General features: G+C 44.0%; 2 protein-coding genes across 3 annotated transcripts; one reads left to right on the forward strand and one right to left on the reverse strand.

Annotated features, from left to right (window-relative positions):
- Positions 1-698: 698 nt before the first annotated feature.
- Positions 699-16,758, reverse strand: EIF2A (eukaryotic translation initiation factor 2A). 2 transcript variants are annotated; one of them, XM_040567023.1, is made up of 14 exons: positions 16,629-16,758; positions 13,362-13,431; positions 12,853-12,927; positions 12,053-12,171; positions 10,725-10,824; positions 10,228-10,310; positions 9,450-9,523; positions 9,161-9,305; positions 8,110-8,226; positions 5,347-5,918; positions 4,369-4,485; positions 3,360-3,488; positions 2,211-2,276; positions 699-1,155 (listed from the first exon to the last, which is right to left on the reverse strand). In XM_040567023.1, the coding sequence occupies exons 1-14, from the start codon at positions 16,654-16,656 to the stop codon at positions 1,090-1,092; spliced, it is 1,761 nt and encodes a 586-aa protein (XP_040422957.1). In that variant the 5' UTR covers positions 16,657-16,758; the 3' UTR covers positions 699-1,089. The 2 variants fall into 2 exon arrangements, with proteins under 2 accessions (XP_040422957.1, XP_040422958.1); XM_040567024.1 differs by lacking the exon at positions 13,362-13,431 and having other exon boundaries at positions 16,629-16,686.
- Positions 16,759-16,857: 99 nt separating this feature from the next.
- On the forward strand, positions 16,858-17,684 carry SERP1 (stress associated endoplasmic reticulum protein 1). Its single transcript, XM_040567232.1, has 3 exons — positions 16,858-17,055; positions 17,248-17,323; positions 17,420-17,684. Exons 1-3 carry the CDS (start codon positions 16,972-16,974, stop codon positions 17,458-17,460), a joined length of 201 nt encoding a protein of 66 aa, XP_040423166.1. The 5' UTR covers positions 16,858-16,971; the 3' UTR covers positions 17,461-17,684.
- Positions 17,685-18,780: the final 1,096 nt, after the last annotated feature.

Consider the following 18,780-nt stretch of genomic DNA (forward strand, 5'->3'; position numbering starts at 1 on the left):
CCCGGCCCCGGCCCGCCCCCGGCCCCGGGCACCGCGCGAGGCGGGGCCGCCGCCGCCGCCGCCGCTCCGGGCGCCGCCGGCGCCGATGCCGGGGTTGCCCCGACGCGGCAGCGAGCGCCCCGCTTCCTCACGGGCAGCAGCTCCTGCCGGCCCGCGGCCGTGCCCGGGGAGCGCACGGGGGGAAGCTCGAGAGGAAACGGAGAGCACGCTCCGAGCGCCACCCGTGCGCTGCGAGGGCGGCGGACGTCGGAGCTGCGGGGGGGACGTCGGAGCTGCGGGACACCGCCAGCCTGAAAAACCTCCCGGGCTGGATCCAAGGCGTGACGCCGCGGGAGAAGGGGGCACGGCCCGGGCCCCAAACGCACCTGGTGGTCGCAAACCCTCCCAGCTGGGGTTTGGGCATTGGGCAACGCGGCATAAAACCCACTACCGCCTTTCCCCTGCATACTTTGACTTTTGTTTGTGACCCTTAAAAAACGGACGACAAAAAAACAAAAACAAAAGACTTGAAAAAAGCGAAGGGGAAAAAGAGAAGTGGAAGAAAAATAAAGTCACGAGTAAAAAGACTTGCAGGGGTCATCATTGCTGCTGCAGTACCTGGAAATGCGTTATATTGGTGCATTATTTTTGATTGTGGTGGCACGGCCTTATTATTTTAAAAATTCCTCCCTTGTAACAGAAGAACAGAACTACTTTTATTATTAAATGCTCTTTATTTTTTATCTACATCCCATAATTGCATAAAGATCATGTCTTTTTAAATATAATAAAGCTATTAAGTAGGTAAACCTCATCGCCTTCCCTCCTCATACCCAACAGAATGCTTCTGAGTTTTGTTTTTTTTGATATGCTTTATGAACATAAGCACATTTCTGGTTTGAACAGCAACAGAACTGCCTGTTGTGATATTACTTGTTTACAATTTCGCATGTGCACAAATCTTTCAGAAAGCTTTTAAAAAGGAAAGTGTGCAGGAAATCTGTAAACTTCTGCATCATCAGTCATTCCCTGAAACTTTTTCTTATGTCCAATATACATTAGATTTTGCATGAAGTTTTTATTAACAGCACATTGGAGTTCCATGAAGTTTTAGAGACCCAGTTCTAAGTCTTCCAGTTCCTGAAGGAGAGCAGTTTCTTTCTGAATCTTCTCCAACTAGAACAAAAAAGCACAAGGTAACACAGATGGAGCTTATTATGTGGGAAATCAAAAAAGCTGTATTTATGAAGGTAAAACTAAGTTATAACTCTGCTCTGCAGCAGAATGAGAGATTAAAATAAACCTTAAAATCACTGGAAACTGGGTTAGATGATGAAACAGGCAAAGAAACAAACACTGTCACATCCTGCCTGTACAGCCTCACTGCCCATCTGCTGGAAGGTGTCACCTAGGCAGGAGAGCGGCAGACAGGAGAGGCTGCCAGACAACACACTTCCTCATCTGAGCATTTACATTGCAGCATGTTCTTCAGTAATGCACTCAGTCTGAGACTACCCCAAGCACTGTGACTGCTGTGTTTTTCATTTTCTTGCTATCTCTGCCCCAATCTCACGTTGCCCTTCTTTCCCATTGTCCTGCCACAATCTAACGTCTCCAAAATATGACATAATCCTTGCCATATAAACCAGGAAACTAATGGCCATCACTACTAGGCAACTTCTGAGTTAGCCAGTAAAGCTAGAAGTATACCAACAAACGCACACCTGGTGCCTTATCCCATGGTATCATCCCTTACGTCTACAGTATTTAGTTCAAAGAAAGCCTGACTCCATGCTTGAGCCAAGGGGTACTGCAGGCTGAAGCGATCCCATGTGCAAGAAGCGCACAGGGATATCAGAGGGGGCAGCATAGGAGAGTTCTCACACTTGTTTGGCCACTGTACATTGGCATCATTTGGTCAGTGTTAGTACTCATTTCCACATAACACACAGGAGCGGTGATAATAGCAAACATGGCCATATGATGAATCAAATGGGTCATTTGATGGGGGTACAGCAACAGAGGTGGGGACACCAACTAAACAAACATCAGGTTTGCTCTCCGTGCATTTTGTTGAATGCTTGCTGCTAGGAACTGTCTCTGATTTTGAAATTGAAAGGATGCATCACATCAAAATCTTACAAAATGTAAGCATAATCATCACAAAGCAACACGCACCAAACACGGGGTAAAAATCCAACTCAAGCAAGCTACCCAAATCTTAACAGTACCTGATTCTTCTCTAGCTGTTTGCCAGCAGCTGCTTGTTCTTTCAGCTGCTCAATTGCCTTTAGTTTCTGTGAAAATAAATATGTATATAGGTGAACCAAGAACAGAAAAAACAGTCTTAAAAGTTCCTGCACTTGCAATTGCTAAATTTACCAGGAGGCAGTTCTCAATGTGGAAGGGACATTTTCTTTAAGCATCTCCAGATGCTCAATCCAGAATTCCCCACCAATAAAAGAGATTTTCTTTTTTTTTCCAAGAACGAGACAACCTAGAGAACAGGAATGCTTAGTTTCTGAAACCAGAACACCATGCATCATCTGACTGAAGGGCCAAATCCATTTCAGAAATGACTCCTACAGCATCGGCATCCCTCTTCACCACATATTTTCCTTTGAGGCCCAGGACATAACAGAGGACCGTGAATAGCAGGAGGTGGCGAAAAGGAAAAAAAGCCCTGATGGATTTTGCAGGAATGGGAAAGATTCTCTAGCCTTAATTGAGCAAATTCCATTCTAAAATTATTTAAATCCAAGAACTTATGAAATTGGCAGTAAACTTTGCACTCATACCACTTAGAGGTTAGGAAGAAATTCAAGCCACGTATCACTGCTCCCTTCTCAGATTCAAGATTTAACAATGTTCAAAAGCTCGCTCTCTCTCCCTCAAAAAACACAAAACCAAAACAAAACAGCCTTAAGATTAGGGGAAGTAGATTTGTCTTGCTTAGAATCAAAGCACGTTCCCAGATCATCTTGGGCTGGTGAAAGCAGCAAGAGCAAGAAACTCCCACAGCTGCCTTTATAAGCATAAAGGCATTTAAGCTATACTCAGTTGTGAGGATTCAAAATCATCAGTTGTGAGGATTTTGTCGCACATCCAACGGTATTCATAATCGCAGGCTGGAATGCATTTCCATGCACCTTTCAGTGGCTTCTATGCTGTCTAGACTGAGAAGATCTTTAGGAGTCTTGGCAAGTGATGACTTCCACTATTTTACGAAATGAAAAAGCCAAGGAAGTTGGTTTACAAATTCAGGAAATTACCATCTAAGTAAAAGCTACCCTGTTGAGCTCAGGTCACCTTACAGTCAGACTAGACCTTAAAAAACAACTCTTAGAAAAATCTGATGTTCATTTAAGAAATCCCCTTGCCTTTTTTAAGTTCTTTATCTTCTTGTCAATTTCAGGATCTCCTGATGTCACAGCAGGCACAGCACTCCGTGGTGTGCTCTGGGATGCTGAGGACTGTGTAGGTTCCTGGTTGCTATCAGCTTTGGCCTCCTGTAAGCAGATTTAAAAAATAATAAATAAATCACATTATCTACAGGAAATACCTTAGATTACAGCAGGCCTGAAAAATCTTTTTCATCATTTGAATTGCTCCATTTTATATTTCTTCCTCCTCTGATTTGCTCATATTCTCTAAAATTTGTATGTGACTTGCTATGCTATTTTGTATTACCTATTATATAGATAAGGGTTTTCCTTGGAATGTCACTCACGTTGTTTCTTCTTTAGTTTCTACTTCATGAAGATACCAACCATATATAGCATGGGAAAACACCAGTAAGGATGACATGACAGACATATACACACACATTTTGTAAAGGAGACTGGTGGGTCGTCATCTCTTCACGACAAAGAAAAGGCTCAAAGACAGTGTAATAAATTCAGAAACCTAAGCTCTTATTTTAATAAATTATTACTTCAGAAGTCTGTAAAATTTGGAGCGCTAATACCAAAAAGCTGATTTTTATCTGCTTAGGTGAAGAACAGCAAAGAAATGAAACAGAAAAACAAGCTCTCTTTGGTCTGCCCTGATAACACCCCTCAGCCCTGACCTGCAGAGCAACCCCATTCTCACTTCCTACCCAAGTCTGGAAAGAACCTTGCAGATTCACCATGCAGGTGAAAAGGCAGAATTGCATATTGACATTCATTTCATCTAACCCCTGCAGCAACTAACCACAGCTGTTATTTTTAAGTATGACTAAGGCAGATGCGAAAGGATAATTAACACATCTACCACCCTCCCCAGAAGTGAGCACATGCAAAATCAGTGGGGATGGGTTTCAGTAAAACTAATGTCACTGCTCTGAGACTGATCACTGGCATTGTGAAAATTAGTTTAACATCCTTGAAAGAATTACTTTTGTAGTACCTGTTTAGCAGCTTTCTTTGCTTCATGTTTCTTTTGATTTTTGAGAGCTGTTTTAGAGAGTGGCTTTTCACTGCTTCCTGACTGTGGTTTCATGTTCTGAGGTGGCTCATCCTCATGCTGCAGGACAGGCAAAATTAAATTTTGAAACCTATTCCATATTGGTACAAAGAAGAAAAAAAAAAACACTTCCAAATTTACTCAAGACAACACCATACGCAAAGCTGAACTGTGACAGAAGAAAAAGTACATGCCCTTTCTCCTAATGGAAGGCTAGCGGTGAAAAGGAGTTTAAACTCCTCCATTCTCAAGTTTTCCCTTTTAGGTGGTACTGTCTTATATTTCCTGAATATTTTACATATGTCCAGCAAAAAAGCAAAATCATCATGTTTTATGGAGGTGGTGGAGGAGTGGAAATCAAACAGGAATAGAACAGCTCGGCGTTTTGCTTTTGCTGAGAACTTTTTAATCAAGCTCCCTGTGACAAGAAAGAAAAAAGAACTGGGTTGTTTTATAGTTGTTGTTTTGGTTAGTGGAAAGAGGAAGTTCTTTAGCCCCAACTCCCCAGCTCCTCAATTAACAGTTAACGCATATGACAAGTTGGGAGCAGAGAGCAGGCTGGTAAGCTGGGACCTATCCTAACTCAAGTACCCGGTGTCACTGTAAACTAAATTTATAGTTTATTGTTCTTGTGCATGTTGTAGAGAACAGTTTTAAAAGTCTGCAAACCACCTTGAGAAAGAACAGTGTTTGGACGAAAGAAAACTCTGTTCCTAGCACAAATTCTTGCAAACGGTGAGCAAATAATTGGTCGAAGAGGACTGTTAAGAAAACTTCTCAAGAAAAACGTAATACTCCTGTCACTCTGGTTACTCTTCTAGTGTCCCTTATAAAAAATATACACATATTTGAGACCAAGCTTCAAAGACAGGCAAAACAATGAAACAGATCAATTAAGTACATATATGGCAGTCTACTTACAAGCTTGGAACTTGTCACAGGTTTGTTTCTCAAGGCCGGAGGTCTGTATGCCTGGGCAGGTTTTGGCTCAGCGCTTGGCAATTCACTTGGAACTGCTTGGTACTTCACTGCTTTCACTGGGAACACTCCATCCAAAAATGGCTGCCAGAAAACTTGCCACATTTCTTCATTTGATGGAACTTCATAGTTGTGTAAAAGAGAGCCAGTGTAGTGCCATATCTTGTAGCCATTACTGACTCGTAGCCTGGGAGCACAAGTAGCGGTTACAATGTGCTCCCCATCAGGACACCAAGCAAAGTATGTGGAATCCGAGGCTACTGGTTTGGAAACGAGTTTGTAGTTTTTAACGTCCCACACTTCCATCTGTCCCCTGAGATTTCCAAATCCTGCTAGTACTAGGATGTGTCCGTGGGGGCTGTAGTAAGCAGCATTGCGAGGACCGGTTCCAAAATCAAACACAGGGTCACATTTCAGATTAAAAACTGTTGCTTTGGCAGGCATAAAACCATACACAGCACAAAACTCGACAGAATTGGGGTTCCAAACAACATCATAAATAGGACCATTTTTAGCTAAAGGAAAAGGAAAACATGCAGCCATTGTTACGAGATTATACTATTTCACTTGCACCGAAAAGATACCAATGATTCTTAACTCCACACTTTGCTAAAATCCTATAATCTAATTATTGACTGAAAATGAATTTTGCTAACAATTACAGTAGAAACAAACAATTGTCTCATAATTTTAGTTAAGGTTTGCAACAATAACTGCAGCCATTCCAAATTACCTCTCTGGGGTCAGCATCAGCACTTTAAGCATATGTTTTAATGTAAAAAAAAAATCCTTTATCTTTTTTCCTCGTTATTCAAGAATGGTATCTCAGGACCATCTCAAACTGTCCCACTGGAAACCTGCAAAAACAGGAATTTTATACCAGCTGGATACTAGTTCCTCTTCTACTCTATAGCATAGCTCAGCTTTGTAGAGCTAAAAATGTTGATTTAAGTTACCTTTGCACCATGCTCATGCATGGTATTTTTTAAGACAGATTTTGAAGTGGGAGAGGACAAAAAATGGCTTCACACATACTGACTAAAACTTGATATTATTGGAAGCTATTCTGGGGGGTAGAGCATTAGGAGATACTGAAAAAATGGTGGATTAGCGATCTCAATTCATGTAAGATACAGAAGAATGAATAAGACCCATAGGTCATTATAACGCTCCATAATCTGATTACCTTTACGTATGTTTCAGGTAAGTGCCAAGTGCATTAATGATAATTCTTAACTTTGAACATTGCCTCAAAATATCAAACTGAATTGAACCATTTGTTGTTATTCTAAATCTTCAGTATCTTCGGGAACCTCAGTATCTTTCAGCTGTGCAATCACACTGCGTGCTTTCCCTCTTAAATCTTTTTAGATAACGTTACCCAAATGCAATTGCAGAGATAGAGATCTGAAAGAAAATTATGTTCCTACAAGTTTCATGACAGTAAGCAACTGGAGAGATTATGGCAGCTTTATATGGGCTTCAACAGCTAAGGCAAAGGCTGTAGCACATATTAATCAAAACTGAACACCCCCCCCCCCCCCGGCTTCTGTGAAAAAAAGCTTCAAAACTGGACCTCAAAAGCAACCAGATGATACAAATCATTCAGGTTGGAAAAGACTTCTACGATCCATAGGAAATGAGGCAGCACTCACTCCAAGTGCTCAGTATTTGCTTTCCTTAGGAAAGAAAAAAAAGTTTTACCCTTTATCCCCCTTGAAAATGAATAGCTAAATTAAATTAGAATTCATGACAGACCTCTTGTTAAATAAAGATGCATTTGAAGTAAGTAACTTCAAAGGTCAAAGAAGGTTTTAATAAGCATGGAATTTAAGAACTAGCGTTCTCAATGCAGTAAACTGCCCCCAGAGAGATTCTAGACATTGAATTATAACTGGTTATTTTTCCCTCCAGTCAAATTAGCAACAAAGAGAAACAGGGCATAGTACTTGCAACCACAAGTTTTACTACAGAAGGCAAGCTGGAGATGTTACCCTGATCAACGCTAGTACTGAAGGGAACATAGTCACAATCTCTCTTACAAAGTCACTTACGTATTACTTGTTTACATCATCACATCCCCAGCGTTTTGAAATCTTCACAACAAACTAGCTTCTTTATAATCCCAAACACGACAAGTATTTAACATAACAGCAAAAACTTAAGATAATGGAAAAAATACTACCCAGAGGAAATTTATGCAGATTTCAGTACAAAGAAGACACTGAAAATGAGTGCTTGCTCCTTCCAGATGAACATTACTGACAGTATCAATCACATGCCTAACACTGCACGTAGGATTGTTCCATTTGGTAAAATACTTTCCTGCCTATTTTGGATCCTCAAACATTAAGCTGCCTCCGTTGTCCAGGTCCTTCCTCAGAAAGAAAACACAGTTCCCTTCCTGTGCACTCTCACAGGTAGATTATTTGTATATTTTAACTGAAAGTGTGTGCTCTGTGCTACTGCCATTAAGACGAGTATATCAACGACAACGATTTAGCTACTGAAAACATACTGCAGGTTAAAAGAAGGCTTTGAAGGCTTTTTAAATAATATTGCTTTTTAAAGAACACTTCATTTTTGTAAAGAATACTACTTTACACTGACAAAAACCACCATGAGACATTAAGGAAAAGCTGGTGAAGCAGCAATTCCCACTACTGAGAGCTCTAATACAATGAAAAATTCCCAAGAGCTACTTACGCAGTTGTACGACCGCACTTTCTCCATTTGTTGCAATGTAGTGCAGAGTTTGCTCTCCATAGTATGAAGCACCTGTTTTATCAACTTCTGTACTAGCTATGACTAGTACAGCTGTGGCTAATAGAATAGACAGAGTTATTTCAATACAATTACTGAAAATAACAAGCTTTTTCACTAACTACCATGCACAAAGAGACATTAACTTGATAATGAACTTTACAATCAGTTGCACGCATACCGCTGCTTTTATCATTCTTATCATAATTATCATTTTTATCATTCTATTCTTAGTTGAACTTTTCATAAACCCAAACAAAACTAGTATTTTCCTTTCTCAAATTAAGAGTACAAGCCAAGGCTATTCATTTACTATTGGATTATAAGAAAGTGAACAAACTTTGGCAGCCATAAAAAGATGTTCAGCAGCAGCAACAGCGTCTAATGCTTTTCATGTAAGGCAAAAAACAAGCATCCCAATCAGTCCTTGAATAAAATGTATCATCAACAGCTTTTGTACGTACGTCTATTTTATGCAATCACACAAACCACACGTGGGCTATGTAATACCTTCCCTGTATTCCAAACAACATGGGTTGAACTAAGGAATTTTTTATTTTTTTTTTTAATATTACTCAGCTTGTTGCTCACAAACAGCAAAGCATACAGAGGACTGTGCAAGTCATCTCAATCATGATTACATTTGTTTATACAATTTTACAGAACAGTTTACACTCCGAGATAATCTCACGTTTACAGTTTAAATATGTTACCACAGAACACAAAATTAAATTTGAATTCGTTATTCAATTGCAAAATTTTCCAACACGTAAAATACTCTGGATTATGATATAAAAAAATCATGGAGGTCAACATGGGAAAATTACGAGCTCTTCAGGGTACTGAGAATTGTAACCTTAACACTGCATTAGCACTAATGGCTATCTTTGGTATTTATCTGTATATGCAAATAAAATGTAAAATCCACATAGTAAACAAAGTAATAAAATCACAAATGGACGGAATGCCAGGTTTAAATATAGAGCTGCTATACCTTTTTTGTTCCATAGCATTGTCACCTTGTCAGCTTTAAAGAAACTTTTATTGGCTAGTGCAGACTGAGGGCCACCGAAGTTGGGATATTGGTAGAGTCTAACAAACGACGGTGCACCTTTACTGCCTGGAACATACACAGCAACCTAAAACAAAGTCATGAGATTTTATTGCAGACTATATTCTTGGTAGCACATAGTCTTGGTCTAGTTATTACTCATACACTGTACTAAAATTGCAGTATTTTTTTGAAGAAAACCAAAAAAAAGTTGGAAAAACATCAGAAGTACCTTGGTTGGCTGTGCTCCTGGAGATAACACAAAATCATTAACCTTTTGCAAATGCAGTTTATTTGCAATAGTGTCTGCAAAAAAGAAGTCACAGATGTGATGACATTAATGACAAAACGTCAGCCTGGATTACTCAACTATACCTTCTCACGAGTCTGTATCATGGATAACAAAGAGAGGTATATATAACAACAAAGGATTTATTCCACTAGGCAAACAAACTTTAACTTCCCATTTCAATAAACTAGAGGTCTGACTAGACCTGTTTTCTTTATTGACATCTCCCTCTACTGAATCCAAATATTCCACCAATAGTAGTGAACTTCTTTGAGGAAAAAAAAATACCTGTAGCTTCACAGCCTCAGTTTTGCCATCAATATCAGTTTTCTAATGAGCCATTTTCAAATAGTTCATCGACAAAATACAGACAACACAGAGAAGTAATCATTGATAACGTTATCTACTGAGAATTTCCTCTCAATTTTCTACTCTCTATTTCCCGAATCTCATTAAATGTAAAAATACAAAACCAAGCCTTTTTATCTGAAAATGTGTTTCATAGTAGGTAAGTATTAAAAAGATAAGCTAAAGAAAAAGGAAAACATACTTCATTAAAATGTAGTAATTTTGATTTTCCAGAATTAAAATAGAATGCAGACAATACTTCAAATAAAAAACAAGCAACAGAAGAAATGAGAGGGAAAAGTGGAAAGTGAAAAAAAACAGAAGATGCCTACACAGAACGTAATTAAACTATCTTATGGAAACATTTCCTTACTGAAGTTGTTGTTTTCAAAGAAGTGCACTTCATTGTTTACATTCCTGGCACAAATGCTTTCATCATCTGCCCAGCAGGGACACCTACATTTAAAGAAAAAAAATTAGAAACAATGAGCATTGCTCATCTTTAGCAGTCTAGCATTTTTTCCTCCTATCTTACATCTAAATAAGCTCAATCAGAATATATTTCAGATGGATAAATGACACTTGCCATCTGAAAAAATATACAATTTACCTTGTAAAAAATATACAACTCGACTTACGATTATCACCTGCCCAGCTTTCTTTTTCTGATGTCAAATGATAGGGGATCTACACTAAGAAATACATAACTGTAACTGTGTAAGAAGTACTAACAAGCACAGTTACTTACTTTCAGCTAGTAGCAGGAAACATTTTGAAAGCCAACACCACACCAAAAGCTCCACTTACCCGTATGAGAACTTGGAAGCCACATTTCTTTGCAAACATTAAGCACCGGGAAAAGTTACTTACCAGTTCTGCATCTTTTTCTGGATGAAAGACTTCAAACACTTCCCAGTTTTCACATCATAAAGTTGTAGGTTGGGCACCCCTGCTGTGCCATCTTTAGCAGCTGCAACAAAAACATGTATTAAAGTGGTGATCTCTTGGGATTAAATCTGCTTCACCACGACAACATTCCACCTCATGATTCTACAAGCATCTAAACACGCATAAACTTCTTAGAGGAAGCATCCCACTCCCTAACAGACTACTAGGTTATTAATTGCTTTACCTATTAACGTAAGTCTTCTTGCAGTCTGTCAGCGTGCAGAAAGAACTAACATGTGGAAGCGTAGGGTTTCTATCCCGTTGCAAGACTATGGCTACCAATGCTAGGACAGCTTTTTAAATGCGTGTTTCTGTTGTTTTTTGTTTGTTAGTTTTTAAATCAAAATCAAATATGCTCTCTTGGCAAAAAAAATGGAAGGTATATTCTCCACTATTACACTGTGTTCTCACAAGAACCCAACACATTTTGTCCAACACGTTAATAGTCACAGCTGTATCTATAAGCCATATAAAACAGCTCTGCTTGTTTTAAACTTTTTTTTTTTTACTCATTCCAGATATTACAGCTACAACCTGCCTGTTACTACCAACAATTAAAAAACCACCTCCTAACAGTTCTCTAACAGTCCACAGCTGTCATCAGTTCTGCCACTAGTACCACCTCACCTTATCCTACAGCCTGTCCCAGACCACTTCCCACAAGCCTAGCTCATGGCCAGCTCCTCCTATCGCAGGAAGCATTTACACCATGCACTTTAGACACGTAATTCGGTAAGACCGAGAATATCTAAACTAGGAACATCAACTCCACACAGAGGCAGAGGAGAGAATAAATCCCTCTGGACAAAGGAGAACACTTATGCTAGCTGTGCCCAGCAGAGGACGTGACTCCTGAGACACCTTATGATTTTCTTTGTCTATACACAAACACAAGCTGCTTGAACGGTGTGTTATTGAAACATACTCTGCACTAAGATCAGTTTGCATTTTTTGGAAACATGCCATTTACTTAACAGACCAATAGCTGGTACATGCACTGATTTACTGTTGGTAAGAAACGGTCAATACCAGATGCTTTCAGAGGATGCCGTCCGTCCGTCCGTCCGTCCGTCCCTCCCTCCCTCCCCCACTATATATTTGATTAACCACATGCTTTTTCTGTACACTTTCCACGCTGCTCTTTTAGGCAGTGAACGTGCTACAATGGCAAATCAGGTAAAAGAAAGTCTGCAAACCAAATTAAAATATGCACATACCCTGCATACTTTTATAGTGGGTAAAATACTCACTTGTATAGGCCTGCCATGTTGCTAGAACGTTATTCTTTGGTGAGAATTCAAGGCAAACTACTTTTGGAAGATCAAAGGAACGCAGTAATTCAGCACTGGTGACATTAAAAATATTCACTCTGGAACCAGAAAATGATACTATCAATAAAACATGCTTACAACAGTTAATTAACTGCCAAGGTAACTTTTCATGTATTTGACTCTCCTAGATCTGTTCCAGATTTGGCTGGTGTTGAAGAGCTGGTTTTTCCTCTCGCTTTTACCAAATTTTTGAAAGAACGCATTTTAAGCCCAGACATCCAAGCACAACAGAAACTGGCTCCATGAAACATTGGTCAAAACATATCCCGTATTTTGATCTGCCACATTGTGACTCTGAGTCGGAGACAAGGTATACTCCGTCCATGGAGAGTTCGTCCATGCTTCCAGCGTTAAAGTTGAGAAAAGGCCAACAAAGATGTAACTGAATTAGAACATACATTTGGACCACATATTTTAAAGGTCCTTTTAAAGGTCTCGAGGGAGGTATCAGGAAATAGGAACAAAAACCCCAACTAAGTCATATCAAGATTCCACAGAAATAGGAGCATTATAAATATGAGAAAAACAGTAATTTTTTCATCAACTATTCAGAAAACAAAGCCATTACTGCAAACAACATACAAATTAAATTGCACTTAAGGCACGTGCAAATGCTTTCATTAATAGCAACAGCCTTCACACACATAAGGTAAGCGTAACATAATTGACTCAATTTACTTTATACAAATTAAATGATTAGGATCATAAAAGGAACCAACTTTTCTCCATTGCACCAGGCAAAGAGGGAACCGTCCTTGCTAAAAGTAACAGCTTTGCAATTTTTTCCAGAGTCCCTAGAGAAATAAGAAATGCACATTAGTATTAAAATGCACTGCATAAGGTATCGAAAAAAAGTAAAAGAAACTCAAGTTTCTTCCTGCACTCCTTCATAACAGAGCGATCTACTCTGCAACTGGAGAGCTGCAGTAGGCGATCTCTGAAGGTCCCTTCCAATTCAACTATTCTAGCTGTTCAGTGATTACTATTTGGGCAATTAGATATCAGGCAAGGGTAAAGACTTCAAAGCCACTGAGGTTTACTGAACAATAAGAAAAAAATACATTTTTTTCATACATTTTTCAATTTTAGTCTGCATTTACTTCTCAGAAGAAAATCTGAAAGACAGAAACCAGTCCAGATTTGGACTCAATGGCCCTTGTGGGTCCCTTCCTCCAACTTAGGGTATTTCTTCTGTACAAAAGGTCACAAATTGTTGGAACAGCAGTACCTTTGAAATGCCGTACTCTCTGTGAAAGCAGGCGGCCCATTCACCATGTAAAGCCCTTCAGATCCTCTCACTGGAAAAGTAAACAAAAGTGTACTCATTTCAACTTCAGAAAACTGCCCAAACAAAAACCGTAATCTAGTTTGTGACCCCTGAAACCCGTAAGTACTTTTTCCCTCTTCTTGCAGTTTAAAGGTAGCAAAAATGAAGGTTGTAAAGGGACATTCGGAATATCAGATGCTGACCTGGCTTCATCCAGAGTAACTGCAGGATTAAAAAAAAAAAAAATAACAGGGACCAGACCGAAGTCAGACGCCCGCAGCGCGACTGGCGCCAGGGCAAAGAAGGGAACAGACGCTCAGTGCCGGGGCAGGGGGAGGCAAAGCCGGGTGTGTCGGATGGAGTCAGAGGCAGGGCCCCACACACCCCGCTGGGGCTGTGCCCGTTCGGGAGCCGGGGCTGTGCAGGGACGGAGTTCCACAGCCTCCGCGGGCAGCCGGTGCCCGCGCGCTGTCTCGCAGCGGTCACTTTTCCTGCGTTTCAACACAACTCCCTGTGCTCCAGTTTGAGCTCACCGCCCGCTGTCCTGTCAGCGGGTACCACAGAACAAAAACCTGCTTCACCTCGCAGGATGACCTCAAGCTACAAGAGAACTGCACCTGTGTGAGGAAGGAGGTGGACACACACCTTGCCCTAACGCGGCTGGTGGTCCTCAACGCTCAGCCTTTTTGCAAGAGGCACTTGCACAAAGCCTAACGTGCAGAACTGCAAAATCCTCCATCGCCGCGAGAGCTACACGGTACTCCTGCACAACGGAATCACAAAGAGCTGTCCAGATATTCCCCAAAGCAAGGATTAACTACCTAAACACAGGAAGGGCGTTTGCCAAAGGAAGATTATGTCGGATTTTTTTTTCGCTGACAGGAGTCTGGATGTGCCCTATAGTTAATTTCAACATTAAAGTTCAACTTAAAAAGCAGAAAGCATGAAAGAAATACTGACAAAAAACGTGTTCCAAATTTCATCATGTTAAGAGAAATTGCCATGCTTATGGCACTAGAAAACAAGCAAGAAATAGAGACAAAGTCCGTGCAAAATCATGCATTTGGAATCGTTATATTGTGAATAAAGCTTTTTTTTTTTTTTTTTTTTTTTTATCCTCGGGTGGGTCTGTTACAAGCATGTTAGAATTCAAAATTAAACCACAAAACAGACAATTGCTACACAGGTATTAGCTGTGGTTTAAGTGTTTTCTTGGGATACCAAAGATGCATACTTCTTGAGTCCTGGATTTTCACAGAATCACAAAATTGCCAAAAATAAAACAGCCTTACGTGAGGCAGGAAGGTGTAACACACACCCCAAAATAGCGCTCAGCGTCTGAGATTCTTCACAGGGAAACAGAGTGTAGTTCCATGACATTTGCCAAGCTGATCTACAGTACGTCAATCTCCTAACTGCAATTCATAAAAACAGTCACGGGTACATTCTTACAAAGGTCTGTCCCAGAGATTCAAAAATTGTGTTTCCTTCTGATTCTAAAATACAAAAACATATTATTACTCTTATATTACTTATTACTCTTATATTCAGGGTATTCTTGCTGGCTTTCTTTTGAACAGACTACGTAAGATTATTAATTAGAGTGTAAATAGGTCAACACAAATTTCTCAAGTACATAAGAGGACTGATACCATATTTCAAATAAATCAGCTTCTAATATAAATGGGTATTTGTTGCAGAAAGGCCCTAGTCACTCTCGATACGGGACAGAACGATAAAGTACAAGGTTGTTCAGATGAACAGGGATTAACAAAAATAACAAGTTCTTCACCGTCTCCAGCAAGTGTCTGAACTACTGTACGTTCAGTGCTTCTCACAAAAAGTCCAAACGTTTCAGGAACTCCGTAGGTGAGATCCTACTCATTTCAGTAAGAGTTCCTCATGCGGATGATTTACAGGTGAAGTCCAAAAAGGTACAAGATTCAATCTCATGATGCTGATCAAAGCAACTGATCTATGGCATGCTTCATAATCAAACTTGAGTTCTGCATTCCTACAGCAGCAGCAGACAGTAGCTTTTAATGTAAGACTTTTAGATCAGAAACGATCAAAGCTAAAAAAAAAAAAAAAATCTCTAAGTATACACCAAAAAGGTACAGCACTTCTGTTTTAAAAGCTAAGGCTAACAGCCTGCGTAAAATGTTGATGTTTGATCAATTTATGGATGAAAGCTGAGGTGAAAAACGGTTTCCTCACCAACAGGACTCAAGATACCAAGCAGACGCTGCCGCCAGGTTATCTCAGCGAGCACCAGGTCTGGCAGCACGCAGGGGCCTGCCCAGAAACCTCCAGTGCTCCCGCTCGGCCTCCCGAGCTCGTACTGAGCCACGCCACGGGGTCCTCACGCAGCTACAGCAGCGCAGCGCTGGGAGCCAGTGCTGCCTGCAGCCACCCCCCTCACACCGCTCCTCAGAGCTGCTTCTTTACTTGCTGCGTACCCCCATGCATCTCTCTCCCAGCACCTCAGAAATGCTCAGGATGAGAACGTTTTAATCAAGAGAGCATTAGTTTGGCCAAACCACTGTGTCGACAGATTGCAAATTCTCACGTGTGTCAAAGGGGTGCGTTTCAGCACTCTGAGCACTCTGCTGGAGCCTATTGCCCAGCTCCCGCATCAGGCTCCAAAGAAAAATCAGGACCTGAACACACAGCAGATTGCGGGCAGTAACGCAGAGCCAGGACCAGCCTGGACAACTGTAGCCCCCGGTACCCCGGGACGAGCCCTGCTTTCAAAGCTTCGCAACGGAGGAGGGTAGAAGCCGGTACCCCTCCCGCTACAGGCAACTTTAACGAATTAAAGGAGAGAAAGGCACGGAGGGGGGCCACGAGGCGGCCCGTGACGGCTCCGCAAGGGCAGCAGCGGCACCGCGCCCCGCCCCGCCCCGCCGGGAGCCCCGCGGGTCTCCGGCAGCCCGCAGGGCCCGCAGCCCCCCCGGCCCGGCCCGGCCCGTTCCCTCCGCCGGGGGCGGCCGAAGCGAGGGAGCCACGGGGCGCCGCGGCCCGGGAGGCGAGGCCGGGGGGGGGGGGGGGCGGCCGTGAGCACGGGGCGGGCGCACGAGGGCAGCTCCCGGCGGGCGGCCGCGGCCCAAGGGCCCGGCCGCGGAGCGACGAGGGCGCGGCCCGGCGGCACAGCGGGACCCGGTCCCGCTCCCGGCCCCGCTCCCGGCCCCGCCGCTCCCGGCCCTCCGCCCCCGGCCCGGCGCCCACCTGCCAACAGCGGCGCGGGCGGCGCCATCTTGGCGCGAGGGCCGGGCGCGCTTCCGCTTCCGGGCGAGCGGCGGCGCGGCGGCCGCAGGGAGCTCCACGTCGCGCGGCGCGGGGGGGGCGCCGCGGGGCACGTGACGCCGAGGGAGCGCTTCCGCCCGCCGCGGCGCGCGCGGCCCCGGAAGCGCCGGAGGCGGGCGCGCGGGTTGGCGGCGGGCGCCGTCCCGCGTCACGTGGCGGGGGCGCGCTTCCGGCGGGCGGCGCCGCGCGGTGCTGACGCTGGCAGCGGGGCGCAGCGAGCGGAGCGCAGCGCAGCGGAGCCGGCCCGGCCCGGCGCGGCCGCACCATGGTGGCCAAGCAGCGCATCCGCATGGCCAACGAGAAGCACAGCAAGAACATCACCCAGCGCGGCAACGTCGCCAAGACCTCGGTGCGCGGGGACCGGCGGGGCGGGGACGGGCCGAGGGACGGGGCTGGGCCGAGGGCCGGGCCGGGCCGGGGAAGGGGGCCGGGGCCGGGCCGGGGGGCTGGGGCCGGGCCGTCGCGGGCCGTCCCGCGCCGTCGCGGTCCGCTCCGGGCGCCGGGCGCGGGCCGGCCCTGACGCGCTGCGCGCTGCCCGCAGAGGACGGCCCCGGAGGAGAAGGCGTCGGTCGGGCCGTGGCTGCTGGCGCTGTTCATCTTCGTGGTGTGCGGATCAGGTGAGCCCCCCGGCCCCGCCGCCCGGCCCCGCCGCCCCCCGCAGGCGGCCCCGCGGCCCGCTGAGCGCAGCCGCCCGCCCGTCTGCTCTCTTGCAGCCATCTTCCAGATCATCCAGAGCATCAGGATGGGCATGTGAAGGCGCCTCCCGCCGCCACCGCGGCCCCCCGAGGACCGCGACGGACTGTGCCCCGCGCCCGGCCGGCCCCGGCCCCCCCGCAGCCGCTGAGGGACGACGCCCGGCGCCGGCCATGCCTCATTCCAGGTCCCCTCACGAGTCATTCCGAGTTTTCTAGTCCGTGCCACAGTGCCTTGAAAAGCACCACATGTATAAAGCAATAAAATTCTATTGTTGATCTACAATCGTGGACCTACTTATTCAGCAGAGCTTACCTTCGTGTTCTATGTACGCCTGCTAGCCTGTACGCAATGTAGAGATCTGGGATCCGGCAGCTGTTGTACACGCCGGTCTCGAGACCTGTGTAAGCCTCTGTATAGCTGGAAATGCTGTTATATAAAGTCGGAAGCCGGGATTTCTGTAGTAGCCGGAGTACAGATTTAAAGCATGTTCCTACCGAAGCAGTCGGGCCGCACGGCGTTCTGTTGCTTATCTAAGTGAACCGTCATCTCTGTGTATGTAGACCAGCACTGCAGCATGTGGCAGTGCGCTAGCGCTCAAATGCTTATCGTGACAGAAAACTCTATCCTATACTTCTTGTTCTAATAAATAGAAGATGCTTGTTTGTATAGCTAGTGGGAGTTACTTAACTAGAGACCAGCGTGACCAAGCAGCAGCTGTTTCTGACATAACCCGATGCTGAGGTTTCACAGACTGTTTATCAGCGAGGGCAAGAGCTACTGAACTTCTCCCGGCGGCAGGCTGTGACTTTGCTGTAAATACTTCTTGGACAACCTTCAACAAGTCGTGGTTTTAAATTTTAAAATGTTGTATGGGGATGTTTCGTGCAGGTGCCAGGGACCCTGCCCCTCCTACCCACGGTTCTGCTTTTATGCCTAACATCTGCGGAGCGTGGTGTGTCTTGCGATATATATTCTAATCGTGTTTAAGGTAAATCCTGCTTTCAGCTCTGTTTCCTCTGACGATGGATCCACTGCTAAACTGCTTCCCTGTGGATCGTCACAATTCCTTCTTAGTAACGTTGAAATACCAAACGAAACCCTCCCTGCCTGTATAGAAGAATGTAACTTAAAATCACAATAGAAATGCTGCTATTGATCATACTTTATTGCTGATGGCCTCGGCTCTGCGGCGGCCTCTCAGTGTCTGTTGCGGTAAATGAAGGCAGTCTTAAATCGGCCTGCTGTTGCATGCAGTTGCTAAAGGAAGATTATTTTTTTCAGGTTTCTTAGAAGACATTTAAAATCTGGTTACATTGCTAGTAATAGAAAAAAGTTTCTGTAGAGATGAATTACATGTCTGTTAGCTGTGAAGGAGCAG

Source organism: Cygnus olor, chromosome 9 (genome assembly GCF_009769625.2).
Source record: "Cygnus olor isolate bCygOlo1 chromosome 9, bCygOlo1.pri.v2, whole genome shotgun sequence".
NCBI lineage: Eukaryota > Metazoa > Chordata > Aves > Anseriformes > Anatidae > Cygnus > Cygnus olor.

What these genes read in the sequence shown, in the direction of transcription:
- SERP1 (XM_040567232.1), top strand. Translation starts at nt 16,972, where the DNA reads ATGGTGGCCAAGCAGCGCATCCGCATGGCCAACGAGAAGCACAGCAAG. An exon ending in GCAACGTCGCCAAGACCTCG is followed by an intron (nt 17,056 to 17,247) that starts GTGCGCGGGGAC and finishes CGCTGCCCGCAG; the next exon opens with AGGACGGCCCCGGAGGAGAA. An exon ending in CTTCGTGGTGTGCGGATCAG is followed by an intron (nt 17,324 to 17,419) that starts GTGAGCCCCCCG and finishes GCTCTCTTGCAG; the next exon opens with CCATCTTCCAGATCATCCAG.
- EIF2A (XM_040567023.1), bottom strand. Translation starts at nt 16,656, where the DNA reads ATGGCGCCGCCCGCGCCGCTGTTGGCAG. An exon ending in CAGAAAAAGATGCAGAACTG is followed by an intron (nt 10,311 to 10,724) that starts GTAAGTAACTTT and finishes CTTTAAATGTAG; the next exon opens with GTGTCCCTGCTGGGCAGATG. An exon ending in AACAGCTAGAGAAGAATCAG is followed by an intron (nt 1,156 to 2,210) that starts GTACTGTTAAGA and finishes TTTTTGTTCTAG; the next exon opens with TTGGAGAAGATTCAGAAAGA.